This window comes from Lepisosteus platostomus, chromosome 15 (genome assembly GCF_059453375.1).
Source record: "Lepisosteus platostomus isolate fLepPlt1 chromosome 15, fLepPlt1.hap1, whole genome shotgun sequence".
NCBI lineage: Eukaryota > Metazoa > Chordata > Actinopteri > Semionotiformes > Lepisosteidae > Lepisosteus > Lepisosteus platostomus.
Genome location: NC_142625.1, coordinates 23,933,421 through 23,956,866, shown reverse-complemented (window position 1 = coordinate 23,956,866; position 23,446 = coordinate 23,933,421). Strand labels below are relative to the sequence as shown.

The following is a 23,446-nucleotide window of genomic DNA, read 5'->3' as shown; positions in this document are numbered from 1 at the left end:
CTGGGATTGAAGTCAGGTTTTAGGCAGCTGTCTACTTATAAATGATAACTGCTCTGGATTAGTATGTGCAATTTCATTTTATTTCTCTTTGTTGAAGATGTAACAGCAATTCTATCAGTCTACGTGAAGCTAAGGGAAACCAGCTACAGAACATTTTCTTTTTTAAGCAGTTTGTTTAATGTGATTTCTGTCTGAAAAAGTCAGACCAAAATAGTCAAATTGCAAACATCTCTTTAATGGTATCAATGCCAATGCAAATTACCTTTTACAATACTGTTTCTTACCACACCCTGTACTCAAAGCTTTTCAAAATCACATTCATATGCAGACTTTAACATGACAATATGAGCAGTGCACTGTAGCAACGAGATCTTTAAATGTGATCAGATAAAAGACAACTATTTGACACTATTCAAGATAAAATAAAAACATAATTTCTCCAGTTTCTGTAAACTTACATCTGAAATAGCTGACACTTTGTACAGAACTCATTTCGTTCTAGTGCTTTAATGAACAACAGAAATATCTCTTTACCACAGCAGCTGGGATTCTGAATACTGATATTTGTGTGATAAATATAGTTGTAGCCTACTAATGATAAGATGCGAGGCAAAATGACATAGGCAGGTAAACAAAACTGTTTAGAGTTTACCGTTTACTGTCTTAAGCTAGAAGCAAAAGTCTCATTGCATTTTTCAAAAAATGTATTTGCATTTTTTAGTGTTTATACATCATATGTATGACACATGGCCAACAGACGCTCTAAAATAAAATGTCTAGATTTATTTACAAAGAGCTAAGGCAATTTGTTTAATAAATACAGGTTATGTACGGGTACCAATGCAAGTTGTTACCAAATCCAATTTAGATACAAAGCATTAAAATAGTTTAATTAAACGACAATGGGGTTTCCTGAAGCCATCTATAAACGATCAGTTGTAAAACTAAATACAATATTTAATCGCGTTCCGTCTGTCGTTTTTTTCGCTCGCAATTTTGTGGTTTTGTTCGAACATGTGAAATCAATTCAGAGCAATTAATACCCCCAAATTAATCTCTTCTGTGCAAATAAAATAAAAACGAATCACAGCATTCCTTGACTTTCAATTAGTATTTCAACAAGATTGATTGCACAATTCTCTGTTACAACAGCAAACAAAGTATTGTTCCCTTAACATCCGCTTACCTTTTCCAGAAAGGAGTTAATACATAAAAACCGAAGGCTGATAATTAAGAATATAAGAAATTATTGCGGTCCTTAGAAGTTAACTTTTAACTTATTTTCCGTCGTTTATTGTTATTATTAACAATAACAACATAACTGAAAGCGAACAAATCAGAAATTAATAACGATTTCATAACGATTGAGAATTATTTAGAATTATTAATTCAGCCTTTACATAAAAGTATGTACACGGCATACCGTAAATGCTTGTTTTAACAAATGCATACTGAGAACGGAGACGTGGACGTAGGTATTTATTAGTCTTCCGTTTTTTTGGAAAAGAAACAAAATCACTTTTTTATGATTCGGCATGGGATAAAAAGTTTTCAAGAGTGTGAAAAGGCGACCGTGAAGCGATTAGACTTGTTCACATTTGTCTCCACCTAAACCACGTACAAAACAACAGGAAACAAAGGGGTGAAAAGAAATTATGGTTACATTCAAACTTTTTTTGATTTATTATTCGAGGGGAAAGTCTTAATAGAAAACAGCTCAGTGAAGAAAGCTGCATTTAGTAAAATATTGCACACACACACAAAGGAAAACGTGAAGAGCTTCAGATGTCCAACTCTTCAGGCGACGGTTGTTAGAAAAAAAAATCAAAGTAAAATATACATTAAAAATATTTTTTAATTATTTATGCAAAGATTGGACGTAGCCACTGAAACATCCAGGTGATTACTTATGTCTGAGTAAGCCGTCTTGTTGACGATAAAAACTACACTTAAATATGAAAACAGTTTATACTGTTCAGAATTGGATTATTTTTCAATCATTACGCATGTTTACACCGATTTCCCTTTGGAATTGTATCGTTTCTTTTAAAACCAAAAGCGAGTCTTTCCTCGCAGCAGTTAACGGGTTAACTACCAGTTGTCGCTGAGCATTGTGGGTAGCGGTAATGGCCGTTGACGCTATGAAACATAAACTTTTTAGTCAGTTTTGTGTTTTTGTATTGGTTTTATCGCCGTTTTATTTTTCTAATGCGGGCGAACTGCAGTGGGACGATAATGGATACATACTGTACTGCCCCTGCATGGGTAAGGGCCTTTCAACAATTTAATTAACAGTTTCTCCTGATCATTGTGTGTGAGCTACAGCGTTGAGCAAGACAACAGGTTCAGTTCGCTGCTAGATACCCTACACTACTTTTGGCAACAAAATATGACTTGTTACGTGACTTGTTCCCGTTTTCATTCGTCAAAAAATGTAGAGATGAAAGTGAAACATTTTTTTGCATTGCCGACTTTAATAATTTAGAGACGGGTAGTTATTGAGAGGCGTGAAACGTACACATCTGTATGATTGTATGTTGTGCGAACGCACGTTTCGGCATGATCTGTTGATTTTTTTTTTTGCTTTTCCAATTACTGATACCTTAGCTACAGTTACCGCCATCTGTTATTCAGATATTTCTAATCATCATTCTCTTTTTCTGTTCCAGGTAGATTTGGGAACCAGGCTGATCATCTCCTGGGTGCCCTGGGGTTTGCACGGATGCTAAATCGTACTTTGGCTGTGCCTCCGTGGATCATCTACAGGCATCACTCGCCGCCCTTCACGAATGTGCGTATCCAGTCATGGTGTTCGTTTACTCCCACTGGCCAAAATATTAGGATACCCCCAGTAAAATAATCCAGGGGTGTTTGTTTTGACCCATGAAGGTAGCGAACAAACGAGGATGTAATTTTGTTAAAGCATACGTATCAAAATGCAAGTTTTGAATGTTTTTTTTTCAGACAAACGCTGTCGTTTTGTGTAGCAGAGTTGTAGACGGGCTAGATGAGGATACTGCTGTGCCGTTGACTAGGAGAGTCTCCATGGGAATGTACTGTTGTAGTCTATAAGTCTAAAAGCAAGCCAGGTGACCGTATTCAGTGCCCAGGCAATGTGTCTCAGAATGATGCCCTTTCCATCTAGCCCTTCATTGTGATTTGCAGAGTAGGGGTGTTCTGTCTCAATGTATTTACCACCCTCTCCCCCCCCCATACAGCTGCATGTTCCTTACAGGGAATTATTCAAGCTGGAGCCTCTGCAGCAGTTTCACAGAGTCGTCAGCCTCGAGGACTTCATGGAGCGGCTGGCCCCCTCTGGCTGGCCCCTGGGCCAGCGAGTGGCTTACTGCTTTGACGCCGCAGCGCAGAGGAGCCCAGACAAAAAGAGCTGTCCCATGAAGGTAGCTGACGCCCGGGGAAGCCCCGAACCTCCCTGAGACAGAGATGTTCGTCGGGAGCGGGGCAGTGGAATGTGATTACTGGTTCAATGCTTTTATGGCAGCACGAGGCTGTCATCTGGGAATTTTCACCCATTTCAGATACGGATCACCTTTTTTATACCTTTTCCATTGTACATTATTTTCATATTACTATCACGCGGTGCTTTTTACTTGAAAGTTTTAAAATACATAATGCATTGATGTTCACTACCAGTTTTACAGCACCCCAGACTTTTATCTTTGTTTGGTACCCAGAAAATGCCCAGGGCCTAAATATCTGCTAACCGTGGTCAATTTAGACCAGTAGTTCTTAACCTTTACTGCTGCCTGCATCCTTTAGGTTCTTCAAATGTTTCTCACACCCCGTATCAAAAATTGTTGAAGTACGTCAGTTCTTTAAACCTGAGATATATTAAGACTAGAATAAAAGAGAGAGAGAATTACTTAGAGTCCCTAGGTTTGTTGAAAAAAAGTAGTTGTACATATGTGCTTGTGCTTGATTAGCGTTTTTGGTGATTTACCTTCTAAACAAATCTGGCCTGACTCACACCCCCAGAAAGAGCATTTTGCACTCCAGGTTAAGAGCCAATGATTTAGACCATGCCAGTAATTGGTTCAGTTAGGTCCTTAGTAACTCGGGTGAAAGTGGAAATTAAAGGTATCGTAGCTCACCAGGAAAAGGAGTCAGTATGACTGCTACATGATTGGGTCAGTATACAACTACTACAATAATAAACATAGACCTTCTGTCCAGCAGCTTTAGACAGTAATTGTCTAATACTGCACAGATTAATTCTAGGAATATTTATCAGTCAAACCTGATAAGTGAGTTGTGGTAAAGTGATACATGCTAGATTTAAACATCAAGCGTTTTGAGATTGAATACTGAGGTGTCCACGATTAAGCTTAAAAGCAAAGCACCTTGTCCTATGGATAGACCTGAAATGCAGGGAACTAAAGATAGCTAACGTAATAGGAAAATACTGCCATCTAGGGGGGTGTTAATAGAATTATTTGTTATTTTTTCAATCAGTTCTGCAATGTCATGTACTGTATAATTTATGGGAGCTGAATATAAGGACTTTAAAATATTACTCTTTTACCCTTTAGTGTTACAGAATATGCTGTGTTAAGATATCTGTAGTGTGTCAACCCTTGCTTTTCTTTTTCTATATAACGTTCACTGTAGGAGGCTAGTGTTGTGCTGTTGTGCTCTTCATGCTGTTGCCAGACATAACTATTTTATGTCTTTGTACTCCTGCTAATAAGAAATGTATATATTTTTCCCTTTAGGATGGGAATCCTTTTGGGCCTTTCTGGGACCAGTTTGGAGTGGAGTTTGATAAGTCTGTCCTCTTTGGAGGCATTTCCTTTAACAGTTACTACAAGCAACACTGGATCAAAAAGCAAGTACTTTCAATGCATATTTTCCCTGTCCGACAGATAGCGTATTACGGTCTTTGATGATCAAGACGACGGTAACACTATTTTTGAGACGCATTGTGTCTTTCTGGCCTTGGTATGTCAAATTGGCCTCAGTCTGCTTACAATTCCTCTGCCTTTTTCTTCCCAGTCTGTATTCAGTGTAGCTTCTGCTGGCTCCTGCGGTTTGAAATGGATGTGTTAAGGCAACTGTCCTTGTGAAGTGTCTGTTGTTCTGTGAAAGCCTAATGTGATTGCTCTACCACTTGCCTCTTTTCAAGATATCTACGGCATAACAGAATTTCCATTCAGCACGTGATCCGGTCCATCTGTGTGAATGCTGTTTGGCTGTGTTGATCTGCTCCTTGTTCATATTTTGGTCTTTGCTGTCAGATTCCCTCCATCAGAGCACCCTGTGGTGGCTTTTCCAGGGGCTCCTGCCCAGTTCCCCGTGCTTGAGGAGCACGTGGGTCTCCAGCGCTATGTGGTTTGGGCTGATCAGATGGCCCAGGAGGGGGAAAGCCACATCAAATCCCTGCTCGTTCGGCCCTATGTAGGGATACACCTGAGGATTGGCTCAGACTGGGTAAGGTTTGTAGATTCTATTGAGCGGGCAGTCATGTAAGCAATACTGACTTGCCTTTTTGGTACAAAGTCCTTGGATATATTTCTGTACATGCTTAGATTGTTTGTAGTGCCTTGTTTTCACTGCCAAGTAAAGACTTGTTATTGCACACTTCTAATAGGAGTATTCTTTACAGAATACCTGGGAGGCAAAAATCTATTCATTTGTGCTGTTAAAAAAAGAACTAATTTAACGCAATCTGTTATATAGTATTTTGTGTTCCAGGACATTGGTGTGGGATGGTGTATGTGTGTTTCTTCTGTTACGGTGCTTACAGTTGAATATGTTTTGTTTGCTTTCATCCATAATTATGAGGAACACACTGACATGTCAAATCCGTATATGAATGTTTTTCTGTTGTGAATAGACGTAGCTCTTCAGATATATGGTATATAAAAGAATGATTTTTCAGTGAAAAGTGTCCATTTCTCTAAGAAGTGAGTATTGAGAGAGGAGCTGAGGGAAGGTGTTTTCCTTGCTGTTGAAGATCTGTTCTGCCTTTGACAGCAAAACGCCTGCAAGCTGTTAAAAGATGGGGAGGCAGGACCACACTTCATGGCCTCCCCGCAGTGCGTGGGGTACAACCGCCAAACTGCTCTGCCACTCACCATGGACATGTGTCTGCCAGACCTGAAGGAGATCAAGCGGGCCCTCAAAGTGTGGGTGAAGAAGACCAATGCCAAGTCCGTCTACATTGCTACTGACTCTGAATCTCACAGCAAAGAGATAGAGAAGCTGTTCAAGGGAAATGTGAGTATGACTTCGTTTCTCCCCATGCTTGCTGAATCTTTAGAATTTCAGTTGTTGCAAACTTAATTGAGAAGGATTAGGGATTCCTTCTGTGCCTTTGCTCATTTATTCTGGTTACACTTCTCTTTGTAGATGATGCCCAATGTCTTTTAACTGAGTGAAAAATTGTTGCAACTGTCATTAATTGTATTTGTCTTGCATATTTAGCCAAAGTAACTTTCATTTGTAGCCATTTGTACAACTGGGTCTCTTACTGGTGCAATCTGAGTGAGGCACCTTGCTTGAGAGTATAACAGCAGTGCCACACCTTGGATTTGAACCACACGTTTATAGTTACAAGTCCTAACCACTATGTACTCCAAAGTGCTGCCTGTCAGGCCTTTTTTGTTTGTATTTATTCCCTAATCTTTTTTTCTAGCTTGGCAGGTTTTGTAAAAGGGAGAGGAACATTTCTAATCTTCAGATAAAAGAAAAAAAAGAAAAAAAAACAGTTCTAGGACCATGCAGAACCATTACTTTTTCCGGCATGTTTTTGATGATTTATCCTCCTCCTTCTTTGAACAGGTTAAGGTTGTAAGTTTGCAGCCTGATGTGGCTCAGATAGACCTGTATATCCTGGGACAGGCAGACCACTTCATTGGGAACTGTGCCTCCTCTTTCTCTGCCTTCGTAAAACGGGAACGCGATGTTCACAACAGACCTTCCTCGTTCTTTGGAATGGACTATCCTGGAAAGAAAAGAGATGAACTGTAAGACCGCAGCAGATGAAGTCATTCACTGTTGGTTGCTGTGCTGGAAATAGCCAGGCTTCTAATAGGTTAGGTAAGGGGGGGGGGAAATGCAAGTTTATTTTTAGTGAGCCTTCACTTGTGCAAAGAAAACTTTACTATATCATGACTGACAGTATACACTGACAGTATACACATTACACATAGTATACTGATCTCATAACAATTAACAGACACTCTTCAGAATTACTTCTCTTCAGTTTTGTCATGTTTTTAAAATCTTAAAAAAAAAAGTAACTGAATTTTGTCTGCAATCCTTAAAAAGGCTGGATTACTACAGTTTAGAAAAACTATTTTCTGGTAAAATTTGGCTTTAAAAGAATATATGGGTAGTATATTCATAAATAGTCACAAGATTTTCGATTACTTTTCTGAGATCTGCGATTTAATGATCATGCATATTTTATTTTGACATTGATTTTAGTACCCATTCCCATTTTTAATGCCTCTTTCTTTCAGTCTCTGCTAGAACACAAGCACAAATTCTGGTAAATTCTGTAATCTGTGGATACAGAAAGCTTCAACACATTACATTTGTTTCAGCAGTTTGATAACAGATGTCTGATTTGTTGTGGGAGATTGATGGACGGGTTTATTAAACTTCCAAGAATGGAACAGAGGAGTTTTAGGAATTATGGTTTTGGTGCTTCCTGATCTTGCTCTCTGTCAGGAAATCTGGGATAATTCAGATATCTCGTGTCCATGGGACTGGACAAAGTGAGCAAGATGTGAGAACTATAGCTGTAGTTCTTTGGAAGTACATAATTGTGTGAAACTTTCTTAAGGCTAAGAAAAATTAAGTGTTTTTTTCTGTTGCTTTTTTCAGTTTTTACTTGCTCAAGTGTATACATGTATATTGGGGTTGAAAGATTAGAGATGGGTTCTTCCCTGGTTTTTGTACAAGCTTGAGAATACCAATTGAAACAATTTTTTTTAGGAACAAAATGATATAGATGTTCAAAAGCTGAAAAAAAAACTAATGTGTATTTTTTATACACTTAAATTGAAGATTCTGAGTACATAGAGTACCTGAGCTCAACTGTATTAATAAAAACCCAGAAGATCATGGACTGTCAGGAAGATTTTAGAGCTTTTTATAGCTTTCACTGTGAATGCCATTAGCACTGTGGATGTTGGGATTCCGTGCTACGTTTAGATGTACTATACTCAGACATGACTAACAAGATAATCAGCTGTGTTTTGATACTGTCATTCATTTTGAATTGTGTATTCTGAAATATCAGAAGTATTTTTTCAAACAAAAAAAACAATTTTACATGTTTGTCAGTTTTGTCAATTTGACATCAATTTCTGTCGGTTTATATTGGATATGTATTTTGTATTAAATAAACTGATTTCACCGGTAATAAACTTTTGAAGCGATTTTCTTACAATACATGATTGTGTAAGCTTTCTTTTTATTCATGCAATAATTTAAGAAGATTAATCCTGGGTTACGTTTCATTACAATATTAATTGCTCTACAACATGTTAATTTTTAATTTTAGGACTGAGTCACTGGAATTATATCGGCTATTAAATTACCAGCACCATCTAATTTCATAATGCGTTTTTTTTTTCTTTTAAAGGGAGAGTCACGTTCAATTAAATTGGCAAATTTAATCTCCTCTGGGTGTCTTTTTAAAAAAAAAACGACTCGGTTTTACAGTGTGGCCGGACTGGAGAACAAATAGGTACGCTACAATATGTAGTGCACGTCTCGAAAGCTGACTTTTAAGCAGTTGTCTGTGCTCAGTAGGATCATCGATAAGGTGCCATCCTGCACCATTTCATTATCATCGCAGTTGCTCTGTGTAGGGAGGTTTACTTCAGCCGGTTTCCAAGGAAGTTCTCTTTCCATCCGGGACAGTGGAGGCTGAACAGTAATGGCTGACGACCGAGAGGGACTGAACTGCAGGTAACCCCGCATTAAGCGCAATTTATCCGTGGTATGGTTTTGCCTGACCTCGTCGAGAATTAAATTAAAACCACTTTAAGAGCTAGCGTGCTTCGACGGACGAGTAACAGGATTAGAGGAGGTTGGGTTTTTTTTGTGCAAATTAATTTGTTTTGCCGTTGCTAGGCCGCTTCACGGGTTGCTGAGGTACCGTAGTGATTCGTTTTTTTTTTTGCTTTCCCAGTCAAGGAGACGTGATTCACATGAATGCTCTTTTAAATATGGGCACAATCTTTGTAGACTTAATTAGCTTCATTACGTTTTAGTTGTGTTTCTAAAGGTTGTTTTGATTGCAGTGCATTTTTTTCAATGGATAACGTACAGAATGTCTGTTAAATGTTGAATATCTGACCAGACATAATATTAGTTTTCAGTCAAAAGTATGCAAGAATAACCGTAATTTTGTAATACTTTGCAGTACATCTTCTCTTGTTTTCTACCGTCTTGTAGAGTAGCTTTGTGTTAATGCGAAGGAGAAATATGCCCATCCCTAGTATGCTGTAGCGCATCCCAACAGCTGAGAAAATCGTGGTTTGAAGAACGCAAAAAATAAAACAAAAGTGCATCTAAAATCTTTAAAAGAGTCCTATTTAGTGTTAAATGGTTTAGTTTCCCGTAACTCTGCTGCATGTCAATAGATAAAATATCGTTTCATATTGGAGATGTCCGTACTGTATGTAGTGGTGGGTGAGGTAACGATTTAAAGGCGTATTCGAGAATTATTGTGAAAAACAAATGCAGCGACAAGTTTTAGAAAGGCGTTCAGGGTAGTCTTCAATACCTTTGGGGCCTCATCGTCCAGTAACTGATTTGGTTTCAGGAAATTCAAAGACGCTATCCGAGGTAAGGTGCTTTTGCTGAGCCAAGTCTGAATAACAGCAATCGAAACTTGCTTACCCTAAATGGGGTACCTAATATAAGTAGTCTTGGATCAGAGATGGAATCTGTGAGACTATTCTGCATATTGTTTGAAATTATTTTGAATATTATGAGAGTGATTTATTTAGCTAGTGATGTGCTCAAAACAATTCTGTCATTAGATCTAACGTGTTTTCTTGTGGTCTGCTGCCCTTAATCTACAAAGCTAAAACCGTAAAATAAAACGGTTTCAGTTACGGTGAACCAACCCTTTCTTTTTGTGTAAGCAACATTAAAAAAAAAAAATTAATGGATTGCAAAAGCATGTTGTAGTATTTTGTGTCTCAGTAGCACTAAAACCTCAGGGATTGGAACAGGCAGAGGTAATTCGTGAATTTGCCACAGCTGAAATGAGGAAAAAGCAGAAAAGAAGCCTCTAAGATAAGTAGCTTGCATACAGAATTCCATCCTGTATAGGCCTGAATTTGACAATCTCTATACTCTAGAGTTTCATGAACACCGAACTCCTCCGTAGTGTTGTTATTAGGATAAAGATGTAGTCTGCAGGAGCTGACAAATCGAGTAATCAGAATGGTCTCTGTTCACATCCTCCCAGTTAGTTATTCATGTATGCAGTGGCTTTTAGAAGATGGGACTCCACAGAGAGAAAGGCTCTCTGAATCTTCCAGTATCTCTGGGAAGCAGTAAATATTCAGTTAGCCCTCCTCTGTTTCTAGCCGGCATAGAAGCAAAGCATTTATTTGGGATGGGTAGTAGATTAGTGTCCCCATGACCTTATTTCTAATTAGTTTTAAACCATTCCCTGAGTATAAAATACTAAGTGATGTCCTGTTAACTAGTCAATTCTCATGAAACCTTCCCATGCAAAATTTGTTGAAAATACTATGAGACTCATATCCTCACTGGTGAAGGTTGGTGCAAGGAAAGTTCTGTAAAATTGATGTTTTCACACTGTATTGTAGGCACTGCTGCCAGCACCAACAGATGGATGAACTGATATCAAGTGCATGACATGTTTTTACCGTATACTGTTACACCAAGGGGTTGTTAGGTTTAATTTGATTATTGATTTTGAAACAAGATCTCTTGGCCCCAAATGTGTTGGGCTATTCTGTCAATATAAACATTGCATTTCAAACAGATGCGCGTTTAATGGTGAACAGTGAATCACTGAGACAAAAGTTTGGTAAAATCTTGCTGGGGTTGCATTATGACATTTAATACATTTACTTGTGGCAGCAGTGTGAAACTGTGGTTAAGGTTCTGAATTTATAACTTCTGGGTTCAAACCCCAGTAAGGTACTTCACCCAAATCACTGCAGTAAAATACCCTCCTGTATAAATAGATACAAAGGTATATAGAAATTTGTGGAAAAAAAGTTATTTGATTAGACAGGTCCCCAGAACTGTGTTGTGAGCCCTAGTGGGGAAGCACATTGAAAATTAGAAGCATTTTCTAATTAAAGAGCCTCTGAAGTAAAAAAAAAAATTATTAATCTTTATCAAGTTACAGCAGATCATAAATTCATTAAACATGATCGAAAACAGCTTTTACGTCAGTAATATTGTCTGATTACATATTAAGAATCACATACAGAATTTTATGACTGATACTAAAGAAAGTTGTTCCTAGACTCAGGCTGCTAACAAAAATGTTCCAGTACGAAAATAAACTAACAATTGTGTGTTTGCTTAGGGTTTGAAACCAGATGACTTTCACTTGATGTCAAGAAACATCGATTTTCACAATGTCTAAAACCAAAAGCTCCGAGTCTGTGAAGGTTGTCGTCAGATGTAGGCCGATGAATGAGAAAGAGGTTGCTGCTAACTTTGAGCGAATGGTGTCTGTGGATGTGAAACTAGGGCAAGTCTCTGTGAAGAATCCCAGGGGAGCACCCAGTGAACTTCCCAAGACATTCACATTTGATTCCGTGTATGACTGGAATTCCAAGCAGGTTGACCTCTATGATGAGACCTTTAGACCCTTGGTGGATTCTGTCCTTCTGGGTTTTAATGGAACCATCTTTGCATATGGCCAGACAGGAACTGGCAAAACCTACACTATGGAAGGAGTGCGTAATGACCCAGAGAGAAGAGGAGTCATCCCTAACTCTTTTGAGCATATATTTACACACATATCTAGGTCCCAGAACCAGCAGTACCTTGTCAGAGCGTCATATTTGGAAATATACCAAGAGGAGATCAGAGACTTATTATCAAAAGACCAGGCCAAAAGACTTGAGCTAAAGGAAAGGCCAGATACAGGTGTTTATGTCAAAGACCTGTCATCTTTTGTCACCAAAAGCGTGAAGGAAATTGAGCATGTCATGAACGTCGGAAATCAGAACCGATCTGTGGGAGCCACCAACATGAACGAGCACAGCTCCAGGTCACATGCCATCTTTGTCATCACCATTGAGTGCAGTGAGTTAGGCTTGGATGGGGAAAATCACATCAGAGTGGGAAAGCTCAACCTGGTGGATCTAGCGGGCAGTGAACGTCAAACTAAAACAGGAGCGCAGGGTGAGAGGTTGAAAGAAGCCACCAAGATCAACCTGTCTCTGTCAGCATTGGGAAATGTAATCTCTGCCCTGGTGGATGGCAAGAGCACCCATATCCCATACCGTGACTCCAAACTTACCCGTTTGCTTCAGGACTCCTTGGGTGGTAACGCCAAGACAGTCATGGTGGCCAACATCGGCCCGGCCTCATACAACGTAGAAGAGACTCTCACAACTCTGCGGTATTCCAACCGGGCAAAGAACATCAAGAACAAGCCACGAGTGAATGAAGACCCGAAGGACGCCCTTTTGCGGGAGTTCCAGGAGGAGATAGCTCGCTTGAAGGCTCAGCTGGAGAAGAGATCGGGCAAGAGGAGGCGGAAGAGACACAGGCGACATGTGGGCGAGGGGGGAGAGGAGCTGGGTGAGGAGGAAGAGGAGGAGGAGGAGGAGGATGGGGAGGAGGGAACGGAAGATGACAAAGATGACACAGATTACTGGCGAGAACAACAGGAGAAGCTGGAGAAGGAGAAGAAGGCCATCATGGAAGACCACAGCTTGATAGCAGAGGAAAAACTGAAGCTGCTCAAGGAGAAGGAGAAGAAGATGGATGACCTGAAAAGGGAAAAGGAAGCGGGTGAGATGCTGGCTGCCAAAGTGAAGGTTGGTGTCAATTATTAACGTTGTTTTCACAATAATGTGAGGTTTCAAGACTGAAGTTTATTTCCATGTTCAGAATTATCTTGATGCCAAATGAAATTGATTCTGAATTTTGTCTGATTTAAGAATATTGTCTTTAAAAACAATATGATGTAGTTTTCAACTAGGCTAATCTTTTAACGGCAACAATGTTTAGCAGCAAAGTGGTCTAAAGCTTTGAAGCTACTTTGGTTAATTGTGTAGCTCTGATAATTAATTTTTTTCCTTTGTATTTGCATTGTGGGTGTCAGTGACATGGTGGTTAGCACTGCTTTCCCGCTGTTTGGTCCTAGGCTTGATTCTGAACTGGGGTGTCTGCTGAGGTGGAGTTATGCACCTTTGCATAGGTTTTGCCAGGTGCTTCGCTTTCCAAAGATTTGTTGGCTAGGTTTATTGACGTCTAAATTGTGCGTCAGACGGGTTCCCAGCGATAAACTGAAATCCAGGGTGTGTTCCTGCCTTGAGCATTATTGTCCTAGGATAGGCACTCAGTTGCCGTAACACTAACAAGGAATAAGTGACTTTCTGGTAATTATAGTGGATATTGTCATGATCACTTTTTAGGATTTCGTATGGATGAAAATATCCTTATAAGTAAATGGTAGAATGTTAGTTTCCAAAGGGACCTCTCTTTTCTCCAGTTACTCTATAGTTTTGTCTCCTGTCATTTTGGGAGTTTTCATTTAACTGCTGCTCTGCACAGTCAGGACAGTATTAGATATCATGGATCAGTGATTTGCACATTAGTCGAGAAGTTCTTTTAAATTAACATCCATTCGTGGTATTGTCAAGTTAAAACTGCAATAATGTGCCTTACTGCCTCAAGAGGTCATCTCTTGATATTGCTTGAGATTTCACTCTGTTCTTAAGTCATGAAGGCAATATCAGCATATTTTAAAGGTACCTTAATTATATTTGATAATCATATAATAGATCTCACAAATACTGCTGAGCATTGCAATTTTGTTCCCTGTGTTTAGGACAGAAATCTATTGAGCTAGTTTTATTAGTGATACAAATCATGTTTTAATTTAAATTGATCATGCAACTTTGTTGTGCTGTAGATCTAAAATAACTTGGAGGTAATCATTGGAAAGATAATACATTCTGGCAGGTGATATTCTCAGTGTGAGGAAATGTCAAATTGGAAGAGCTGTTTGTGGAAAATCTCAGATTAAAATAGGAAATAGTTTGGTTTATTATATTTCAGTAGCAACAAATATAGTAATTCAGTCTTTGCAGAAAAATATATAGATCTTTTGTGAGGTTTTGAAACACTATTATGTACATTATCATAAGGCATATTATGATAATCTTAAATAGCGTTTTGCATATAACATAAACATGTTGTACAAGTATTGACCTTTACTGTAATCGAATATTATATAAATGCATTTTGTACAGCTAATGCTAATGCAAGCAGGCATCATCTTAAAAATGTGGAATGCTGTTGTCACCTTTGAACTTACTGCGGTGTGTTTTTTCTGTACCTTCACAGGCCATGGAGAGTAAACTCCTTGTGGGAGGTAAAAATATTGTTGATCATACAAATGAACAACAGAAAATACTGGAGCTGAAACGACAAGAAATTGCAGAACAGGTGAAACAAAAGCAAAGTCACAGAAATATTAAAAATAATAAAAACTACAGACTCAAAGCTGTTGAAAATAAGAATGGTTTTTAAACCAGAGGATATCATTTGCCCCATTTAGCTGTCTGTATACATTAGTGTAGTATTAATTTTCCAAGAAATTTGTTGGTGGAAGAATTACTATTTCACTATCCTGTTTGGAAAGAACCTGTATTGCAGATAACAAAGTACTTCAGCCACTGCTAATGTATGAGCTACACTCTTCCAGGTTTTGTCTTTAATATTTTAGCAATGCAGTATTTTAATTACTTTTAATGACTGTATTCTGTATTATTTTTGCAATGATTTGTATGGTTTTTAAAAAATGGCTGATAGTAGAGGATCATCTTTTGCTGTTTTCTTCATCTCCCATTTTAGATGTATACATATTTTATTGTCTTAACATCTAACAATCCAGCAAAGCTTATTCAGTGGCTAAAGACTCCCCTTGTGTAAATCATCACAATTTTTAGGTGGATAAAAAAAAAAAATCAACAACATGAATCAACTTTAAATTTCAGTTCACCAATGGTAGTCATAGTAAATCCAGCGTTTTCACGCATTTCTGATGTCGTTATGTTATTTTTTAAATTCTGTTATTTTTTAAAATCGGCTAATAATCTGGTGTTTGTTTCACGTTGACATGTTTTAATTGGGGGTTAGAAACGAAGAGAGCGGGAGATGCAGCAGCAAATGGAATCTCGGGACGAAGAGACTTTGGAGCTGAAGGAAACCTACAGCTCCCTGCAGCAGGAGGTGGACATCAAAACAAAGAAATTGAAAAAGGTGTGATGCCATTTTGTTATTTACTAGAGGTTTTTCTGTAGGTTACCGAATAACAATTATACTTAATTACTGTTGAGCAGGTATAACTGTTATTGATGTATTTGAAAAGTTAAAACATTTAGTGTCATTTTTCAATGCATATTCAGATATCTTAAACATATTTTTTTTACCTTTACGTCATTACTATTAATAATAATTGTTTAGTGAACACTCTTATAGTTACGTGAAATTCTTGAGTTTTTCATTTTTTGTACCAACTGGGCAAACTTTCGCTTGCAGAAAATGATTTCCTGTTTTCCTCTTTATAGCTGTTTGCAAAGCTACAGGCAGTTAAAGCTGAGATCCATGATCTACAGGAAGAGCACATTAAAGAAAGACAAGAACTGGAGCAGACTCAGAATGAGCTGACTAGGGAACTGAAGCTCAAGTATGTAAATGATACATAACTGAACACATAAATGATGCTTCTGCTGAGCAACATGTTTCTAAGGGCATTGTGTTTGCTGTTTTATGAAAAAGTATCAAGCTTTTGACTTGTTTTTTTTCTTACTATTTATTTACCTTGTTTTAGACACCTTATCATTGAGAACTTCATCCCAATGGAAGAAAAGAACAAAATTATGAACAGGGCATTTCTCGATGATGAGGATGATCACTGGAAGTTGCGTCCCATAACTCGGATTGAGGAGTACGGATTTATATGATTTTCTTTTAATTAAATTAGAAAATGAAGTTGGAGTGTTGGGCTTCTGCTTCGTTAAGCTTTCTATAAATGTTCCAACACAGGAATAGCACTAGATTGTTTACCGTGTAAAGTTATCATCCTTCCTGTGCATTCTGGGCATTATGTTTAGAAAGTTAAAGCTACATATTTTTAAAGTGATGTATGCCATTATGACTGTGCACGAATACTGCAAAATATGGTCATATTTTGGATCATACACTTTTCTAGTGTATATTTTTAACATCTCTTTTCAAAAGAGAGCCCGTAGCTTGGACTTTTACCCTATAGGTGTTCCAAGAAACTATGAATTATGAAGCCCTTTATCTTTCTGTCCTGCTGGATCATTCCTTGCAGTAATCAACAGATGATGATCAGGCCCATCTCTGCTGTGGGCTACAAGCGGCCCCTGAGTCAGCATGCAAGAATGTCGATGATGATGAGACCTGAAGCTAGATACAGGGTGAGCACTTTTCAGTTCAGTTCCCTTTCACATAAGAGGTGAGTTAAATCTTGGGTCAGCTGAAATCAGATCTATAGGTTGGTTTATTGAATACCAAACCAAACTTCAGTCCTCTCAAGAGGGTTTGGGCATTTCTTCAAAGATGGACCAGTTTGATTTGCAGATATCTCGCACCAAGGCTTTATTTAACACATGTGGCAACTTTTAGATCCTCTACATTAATACTTTCTAGGCTGTTGTTTTAGAGTTAAATGCAGTCTTATGACCCATATGCTACAAGGAGGTTAACTAAGTAGACAGAGGTGAATTAAGTTTTTTTTTTCTGTAATTATTTTTGTCAATTCTTACCTCCAGAACTGTACAACACAGACTTGTGTTATTATTCAGAAAACATTAACAAAGATAAAAGCGATAAAAAAGCCATTTTGTTTTCAGACATTTTTACAATGGCAATAAAAACATTTTGCAATATTTGTGTTGTTCTTACAGTGCTGATATCTGTGCCTGGAATGAGCCTGGTTTTGTAATACAACAATGGCTGTAGCTGAAACCACTTTAAATGGGATGCCCCTCATATTATAAAGAAAAAGGGCTCCAAGCAGCCTCCTGCTGGTTAATAATGGGCATTAATCTTTTGGCATCATACCCTGACAGGCAGAGAATATCCTCCTGCTGGAGCTGGATCTGCCCAGTCGCACCACAAGAGACTACGAGGAGCCGGCCATCGCCCCCAAAGTGGCGGCGGCGCTGGAAGCTGCGCTGCAGGACGAGGCTGAGATTCAGGTGGATGCGTCGACTTTCGAAAGCTTTGGCAACAGGAAATTAAAGTCCAGGTGAGATGCTGCATGTAGTGTAAAAAGAGGCCTCCCTGCTCAGCCGTTAACCATTTATTCAGACCCTTTCTATGATGTCCCATCTTGTGTAACTACAATATGCTACATGTTTTAACTTAGAATTAATTTACTTAATATTTTATTAAAAACCTGGATGTTCAAAATGAAGAGTTTTAGGTCTGGAGCAGGTTTTCCTCCATAATATGTCAGTACTTTCCTCAATCTATGTCAGTTTTTATAAGCTTGCCAGTCCCTGCTGACTATAAAATAATGCTGTCACCACCACGCTTGGCAGTCTGGATAGTGTTGGCTGAATGATGCATTATGCTGGGCTTGCATCTGATGTAACAATTAGCATTTAGGCCAAAAGGTCTGACTGCAAAATGTTTTCCACATGTTTGCAGTATTACTTAGGTACCTTGTTGCATACACGGTGCAGAATTTGAGATGTTCTTTTTTTTTCAGTTCTCCTTATGCCCTCTTTATGAAGTGACTGGGATATTGTTGACCCATGGACATTTTTCCCCATCTCTGTCACTTAACTAACTCTTTCAAAGTTTTCTTTAGGCTTATGGTAGCATCCCTAACCAGTTTCCTCCTTAGCCAGCAGCTCAGTTTGAAGGGACAAACCTGATCTAGGTACTATCCGGGTACTTCCCACTTACATCTTAAAGATTGAATTTACTATGCTCAGAGGTTTTGGATCTCTGGATGTTTTTTCCTGTGCTCTTGATCTGTACAGCTTAATCCTGAGTTGTTTTGAAAGCTTGTTCTTCATGGTTGAATCTTTGCTTGAAATTCACTATCTGCTGTAACTGATGGACCTTACAGAGATAGGTGTATTTATTCTGAAATCATGTGAACCATTTTTATTGTACATGGACAGTGGCCACTCAACTAATTGTGTGGCTTGTAAAAATACTTCTGTAAATGTAAATTTAGGTTTCCTGCAGAAAAGAGTTTGACTTATGTGTAAACATGCAATTTGTCTTTCATATTTACTTATTGCTTTTTTATACTTTTAATGTATGGATTAGGTTATGTATATAATAAATATTAAATTGTCAGGACAACAAACTTTAAAGCACCAAAACTGCACAGTGAAATCTATGCAAGGTACTGAAATCTTTTGTTATAGACTATATGTAAAACTTTTTTTTTTCTGGAAATAGACTGAAAACAGGAAAGAAGGCCAGCACCCCGACCTCATCGTCTTCCCCTGGGAGCGCCGGAAGTCCCTTGTACCCCCAGTCCCGCGGGCTTGTCCCCAAATGAACCTGTCACCTTTCTTTATAAGGCCCTGTATTAAACTGTAAAGGGCAGACAGGGAAGCACTGGTTTGACTTAATTTTTTTAACTGATGCAACTGAAATCTACTATTTTATTTACCTTCTGCATTTTCACTTTAAAGGGTTTTTGTAGGATCCCGGGAAGAAAATTGACTCTCGAATTTACTGTAACACACTGCAAATATAAAAAAAACATACCTGCCATTAACGGGAGGGATAAAAACTGGTGACAGTTTGCGGACTTTTTTTAATATTGTAATGCAGGCACTCACATCAAAATAACAATGCACTGAAGTCAGTTTTTGCATTCCTTTCAAATGCAATATAATTTTTGCAAGAGTTAGAAGAAAAACAATTGCGTAGTTTAAACGTTGTTTTGGTATGTCCCTAGAACTGTATCCTTTTTGAAAAAGGATTATCCTTTTTAAAAATATGAGGCAGTATTCAGAGGAGCTGTTGACACTGTCAGCTGGGCTAGACAGGAAGAATCAACTTAGTCTGTATCAGCCTTTTCAGATAAAAGAAATATGAATTTGTTCAGCAGTCTTAAACTTTCCATCTGTGAAGTACTACAAGCACTCTCATGGTCTTTCATTACTTTAATCACAACAATGCAGACCAGATCGGAGTATCCTATTTCTTTATTTTAGTATATCACAAATGCTTCTGAAAATAGCAGTAAATAATTAAGAAATGCGTTCTGGTAGGATCGGGATAAGGATATATTCATTGCATTGTAGTTCTCATTTGAGACAAACTGGCTTGGGATAACTTTGGTACCTTAAAGACCTATTTTAAAAATACCTAATTTAAAAATCTAAATATAAAGGACTTTGTGGTGCCTTATAAATGGGTAGGACCTTTAGATTGTTGGATATCATGAGACAGCATGAAGTATTTGTCTTGAAGGCAAGTGGACTGTGGAACATAGGCCCTGATGTTGTTCCCTCTTGGGAATTCAGTGTTCTGTGCCCCCAGTTAAAGAACCCTGTCATGTAATGCATCCACAATAAGACCTCTGCAACTTTGGAGTAACCCCTGTGCCCTCTGGATAGTGCCACTGCTTGCTGCTATTATGATACATTTCTTCCTGTATAACTTGCATACACTCGATGTATATAAAGGAATGGATACTTTGCATAGAATGTTGAGGTGTAAAAAAAAAGAAAAAAACTAAAATTTTGCAGATTGCTACACTCTAATTTATGTTTGTTTCTGATTTATGAATACAAATGTAGATAAACTTTGTTTTTTCAAATCTTTATTTTCTGAACAAGCATAATTTTTATTTGGGATTGTATAATTTAAAGTTATGTATAAAAACTTATTTTTGTGTATCTTTTAGGCTGAGTGAAATGTGAATTTCTTTTCTTCTTATGTTACATACAAGAATATGCTTGGAAGTGCTCCTTTTTTGGAATAGCTTTGTATTTTTACTTGCATTGTACAAACCTGTTGTAGGAAAAGAATTACAGAGGCCTGAATGAACAATATTTCAGATTTAAAACATTTATGGATTGGTGTATTAGATATAATTTTCATTCACAATCTAGTTGTATTGTTCTACAGCGATGAGACATTTAAAACCACAACATTACAGAGGTCTTGTATCTGATCCTAGAAAGCAGTGCTATGAGCTCAGTCCCTCTTTTTCTGTTTGCAGATGTGATCAAAAATACCTTGCCCCATTATAGTTTGACATGTAAGGATTTTAAATTTAGTATAATAATGATAATTAATGAAAGAAGAAGGGCAACTAAAATGACTAACTCTTCCCATTTACTGGAAATATAAAATTCTAATTAGTGTTTTGTACAGCATGTATTGACAGATGTTTAGGATGTATTTTAAAGAGTAACAAATAAAATAGTAATAAAATGTGAAGTATACATTTTAAGTTTCAGAAGCTTATGTGACACTTTTATTTCAGCTAGTCATTTACACTGAACCTAGAGTCCATAACTGATTAGACAAAAGGAACTTAATAATTGGTTTGGCTTTATCTTAGACAAACCAAAGTTATGTTTTTGGTCCACCAATGTCATTGTTCTATGTCCAGCTGTTTCATGGTTTGTGATGAAATGTTAAACTCATTTTGTCTGTTTGCTACCTTTAGTTCAATTCATTAAAGAAAGAATGTCTGTTCTTTGATTGGTTTGGTTTTCCTGCATGAAACAAATGCATTTTTAATGTTTTCTTTTTACATGGTAAAAATGGTACATGTTACATGGTTGGTGAGAAAAGAGCGCTTTTAAGATTTCAATTTTAGTTTGAGTTATTGTTGGTTTTATCTCCTAAAGCACAGCCTTTAACATACCTGCTTAAAGGTATTCACTAATAAAACTGGTTTTCTTTTTAGTCTCTTCAAAGTTTGGATTAATTTTGAACTGCAAATTCCTTCAATCTTATTCATCAAGTGCAAAGTGTCGATTTATTTTTAAATTTCTGAAAGTAACATCTACGTTTTGAACAGTAAGTACAGTTAATCAAAGTCCAAGAACATTTTTCATCATTACTTTCTCTGGGAATTGTGGTGAGTATGCTGTGTTTTAAACTGAACATGAAAGGCTTTCCTATTTTTACCTCCAGAAAGAAAAAGAAAATGCATGATATAAAATAGATTGAAGGTTACATAGAGACTGAGCTGTGCTGCTGGTAAATGAAAGTGAACATTAATGGTACCTTGTTGTAGAAAGGAGAAAATCACACTGTAGTGCCTAAAAAAGAAACTTTAGAAAATAATTATAGAAAACAAAAAATGAATATTTGTGTGCCCATGGGGGAGAGGTGATGGTTTGAATACTTATTATGAATGAATCTGTTAGTGGGCAGGGCAGGGTCAGGTGTTTTACAAGGTTAGTCCAGAAGCCTTTTAATGCTAGCGAATGCAGTGTCTTGAGTTCAAACAGGTTGCAAATGCAACATTAGGTTCTTGGATTAGCTGGATGTTGGCTGACGACATTCTGCATTGCAAAATGAACTTGGCTGTAAGTCAAACTGTTTTGATTTAGCAGGTGGCCAAACCAGCATTGGAAGATGAAGAGCAATGTGATTAATCTTGAACCCTTGATGCCTTTACACCCAACCCCAACCTTGTGCCTTTAACATGTCTAGTTAGAGGTTTTTCCTTGTAAAACATTTTACAGTCTTCTGAAAGATTCATTGACATAGTGCCACACAAATTACTTCTCTCTAAGACCTGCAGGATTCATTAAAACTCTGAAGTGCAACTCTTGGAAGTTGCTATTTCTGCTACAAATAGAGACCTTAAAGACTAGAAATTACAACTAAATTAACAGGAGATTAAAATGTGTATTTTCAAGGCCTGTGATAAAAGCAGATGCCGGATAGTGCGCATATTAAAGCTGCAATCTAATTTGTCCATTAGCAACATACACTTTCACATCAGAGTCAATTTCTGTGATCTGAGTGCTGTGTAAAATGTTTTTTTAAACTTTTCTCTTGCCTGTGAAACACATTCAGCTATTAAACGGTAGGTGGAGTTGGAGCGCAAATTTCAGTATTTGTGTAGTGCGACGCAACTACATCACATGTACTAGTAATGCTTTTGAAAATTCAGTACAAGAATAACAAACTTGTTTTCGGAGAAGTACTAGAAATGGGTGTGCATTTCGTTTGGGAGAAACGCAAACAGATTTTACGGAATGTGCAGCTATACTACGATTAGTACTAGCAAGTGTGAAGCATTCTTACGGGAGGCGTTAAAATTGGTTATTGGTGAAGTGCAATAATAAGAAAAAAACGTTAAATTATTATACAGTTTTCATTTTTTTCAAACCTTCGTATGTTTTAAGGAAGGGTGCAAAATTAAAACATTAGTATTCCGTATATACAATTGTCTTAAAGTGCCACAACCGAAAGTAAACAGGAGACAATAATGTATTCAATTATTTTACAAAAACGCAATACACATCAGCTTTCTCACTGGACATTTTTGGGAAAACAAAGTGAGACGATGACAACGACGCCATTGTGGCTCCATTTCATGTCTACTCGTGGCGATAGCGGGGCCGGGACGACCAGAGCCAAAATGGCGAACTCCGCCGTGCATTATCAAAAGTCCTCCCTTTTTTTTTCTATTTCCAATTACCACCTATAATTCACAATAAACATATAGCATCCGAGACAGGGATAGCGCTGATCGTGGGGTTCATGTGCACTCATAGATATAAGCACCGTATGTGTATATATAAGCAATATTTACGAGCATGTAACGTTGGGTAACTGCACACGTGTTTAGCTCTATTAACCCATATTAAAAATAAAAATAACCTATAATAACACAGACATCTTTAACTACACCTTTATAAAATCCCACATTTTAAAGATGTATATATATATCAAGAAATTCGGGGAACGCATATATGCGGATATCTGATTTTAGAAAAAAAAAACACGTTCATTGCCGGTTTAATTTAAAGAATGCATTGGGTTTTTTACGAATATTTTCCGAAATCACAAAAGCCAAATAATGCTCCGGTGCTCTCTGATAATGGGGGGGGGGGGGGGACGGGGACGTTGTTTAGTGTTGCATTCCTGCAGTGTGTGCACTTTGACCCTGTAGTTACCCCCACCCCCACCCCCCCGCATTCCTGAGTGAGAGGATTTCCTGCAGCAGAGTGCAGTGTGAGACTCGTCTTCT

General features: G+C 37.8%; 2 protein-coding genes across 3 annotated transcripts; both read left to right on the top strand.

Moving 5' to 3' along the window:
• Positions 1-2,096: 2,096 nt before the first annotated feature.
• pofut1 (protein O-fucosyltransferase 1) lies at positions 2,097-8,421 on the top strand. 2 transcript variants are annotated; one of them, XM_088608338.1, is made up of 7 exons: positions 2,097-2,265; positions 2,670-2,791; positions 3,219-3,401; positions 4,734-4,846; positions 5,256-5,448; positions 5,995-6,237; positions 6,802-8,421. In XM_088608338.1, the coding sequence occupies exons 1-7, from the start codon at positions 2,127-2,129 to the stop codon at positions 6,988-6,990; spliced, it is 1,182 nt and encodes a 393-aa protein (XP_088464464.1). In that variant the 5' UTR covers positions 2,097-2,126; the 3' UTR covers positions 6,991-8,421. The 2 variants fall into 2 exon arrangements, with proteins under 2 accessions (XP_088464464.1, XP_088464465.1); XM_088608339.1 differs by having other exon boundaries at positions 2,127-2,265; positions 2,674-2,791.
• Positions 8,422-8,728: 307 nt separating this feature from the next.
• Positions 8,729-20,934, top strand: kif3b (kinesin family member 3B). Its single transcript, XM_088608334.1, has 9 exons — positions 8,729-8,943; positions 11,558-13,025; positions 14,560-14,661; positions 15,355-15,477; positions 15,786-15,904; positions 16,049-16,165; positions 16,556-16,661; positions 17,316-17,494; positions 18,667-20,934. Exons 2-9 carry the CDS (start codon positions 11,610-11,612, stop codon positions 18,767-18,769), a joined length of 2,265 nt encoding a protein of 754 aa, XP_088464460.1. The 5' UTR covers positions 8,729-8,943; positions 11,558-11,609; the 3' UTR covers positions 18,770-20,934.
• The last annotated feature ends 2,512 nt before the right edge of the window (positions 20,935-23,446 follow it).

Bases quoted from the DNA above. Each gene is read 5' to 3' on its own strand.
- pofut1 (XM_088608338.1), top strand. From the start codon at position 2,127: ATGGCCGTTGACGCTATGAAACATAAACTTTTTAGTCAGTTTTGTGTT. The intron at 2,266-2,669 runs GTAAGGGCCTTT...TTTCTGTTCCAG, and splicing joins ACTGTACTGCCCCTGCATGG to GTAGATTTGGGAACCAGGCT. The intron at 3,402-4,733 runs GTAGCTGACGCC...TTTTCCCTTTAG, and splicing joins AAAAGAGCTGTCCCATGAAG to GATGGGAATCCTTTTGGGCC.
- kif3b (XM_088608334.1), top strand. From the start codon at position 11,610: ATGTCTAAAACCAAAAGCTCCGAGTCTGTGAAGGTTGTCGTCAGATGT. The intron at 14,662-15,354 runs GTGAAACAAAAG...ATTGGGGGTTAG, and splicing joins GACAAGAAATTGCAGAACAG to AAACGAAGAGAGCGGGAGAT. The intron at 16,662-17,315 runs GTGAGCACTTTT...ATACCCTGACAG, and splicing joins GACCTGAAGCTAGATACAGG to GCAGAGAATATCCTCCTGCT.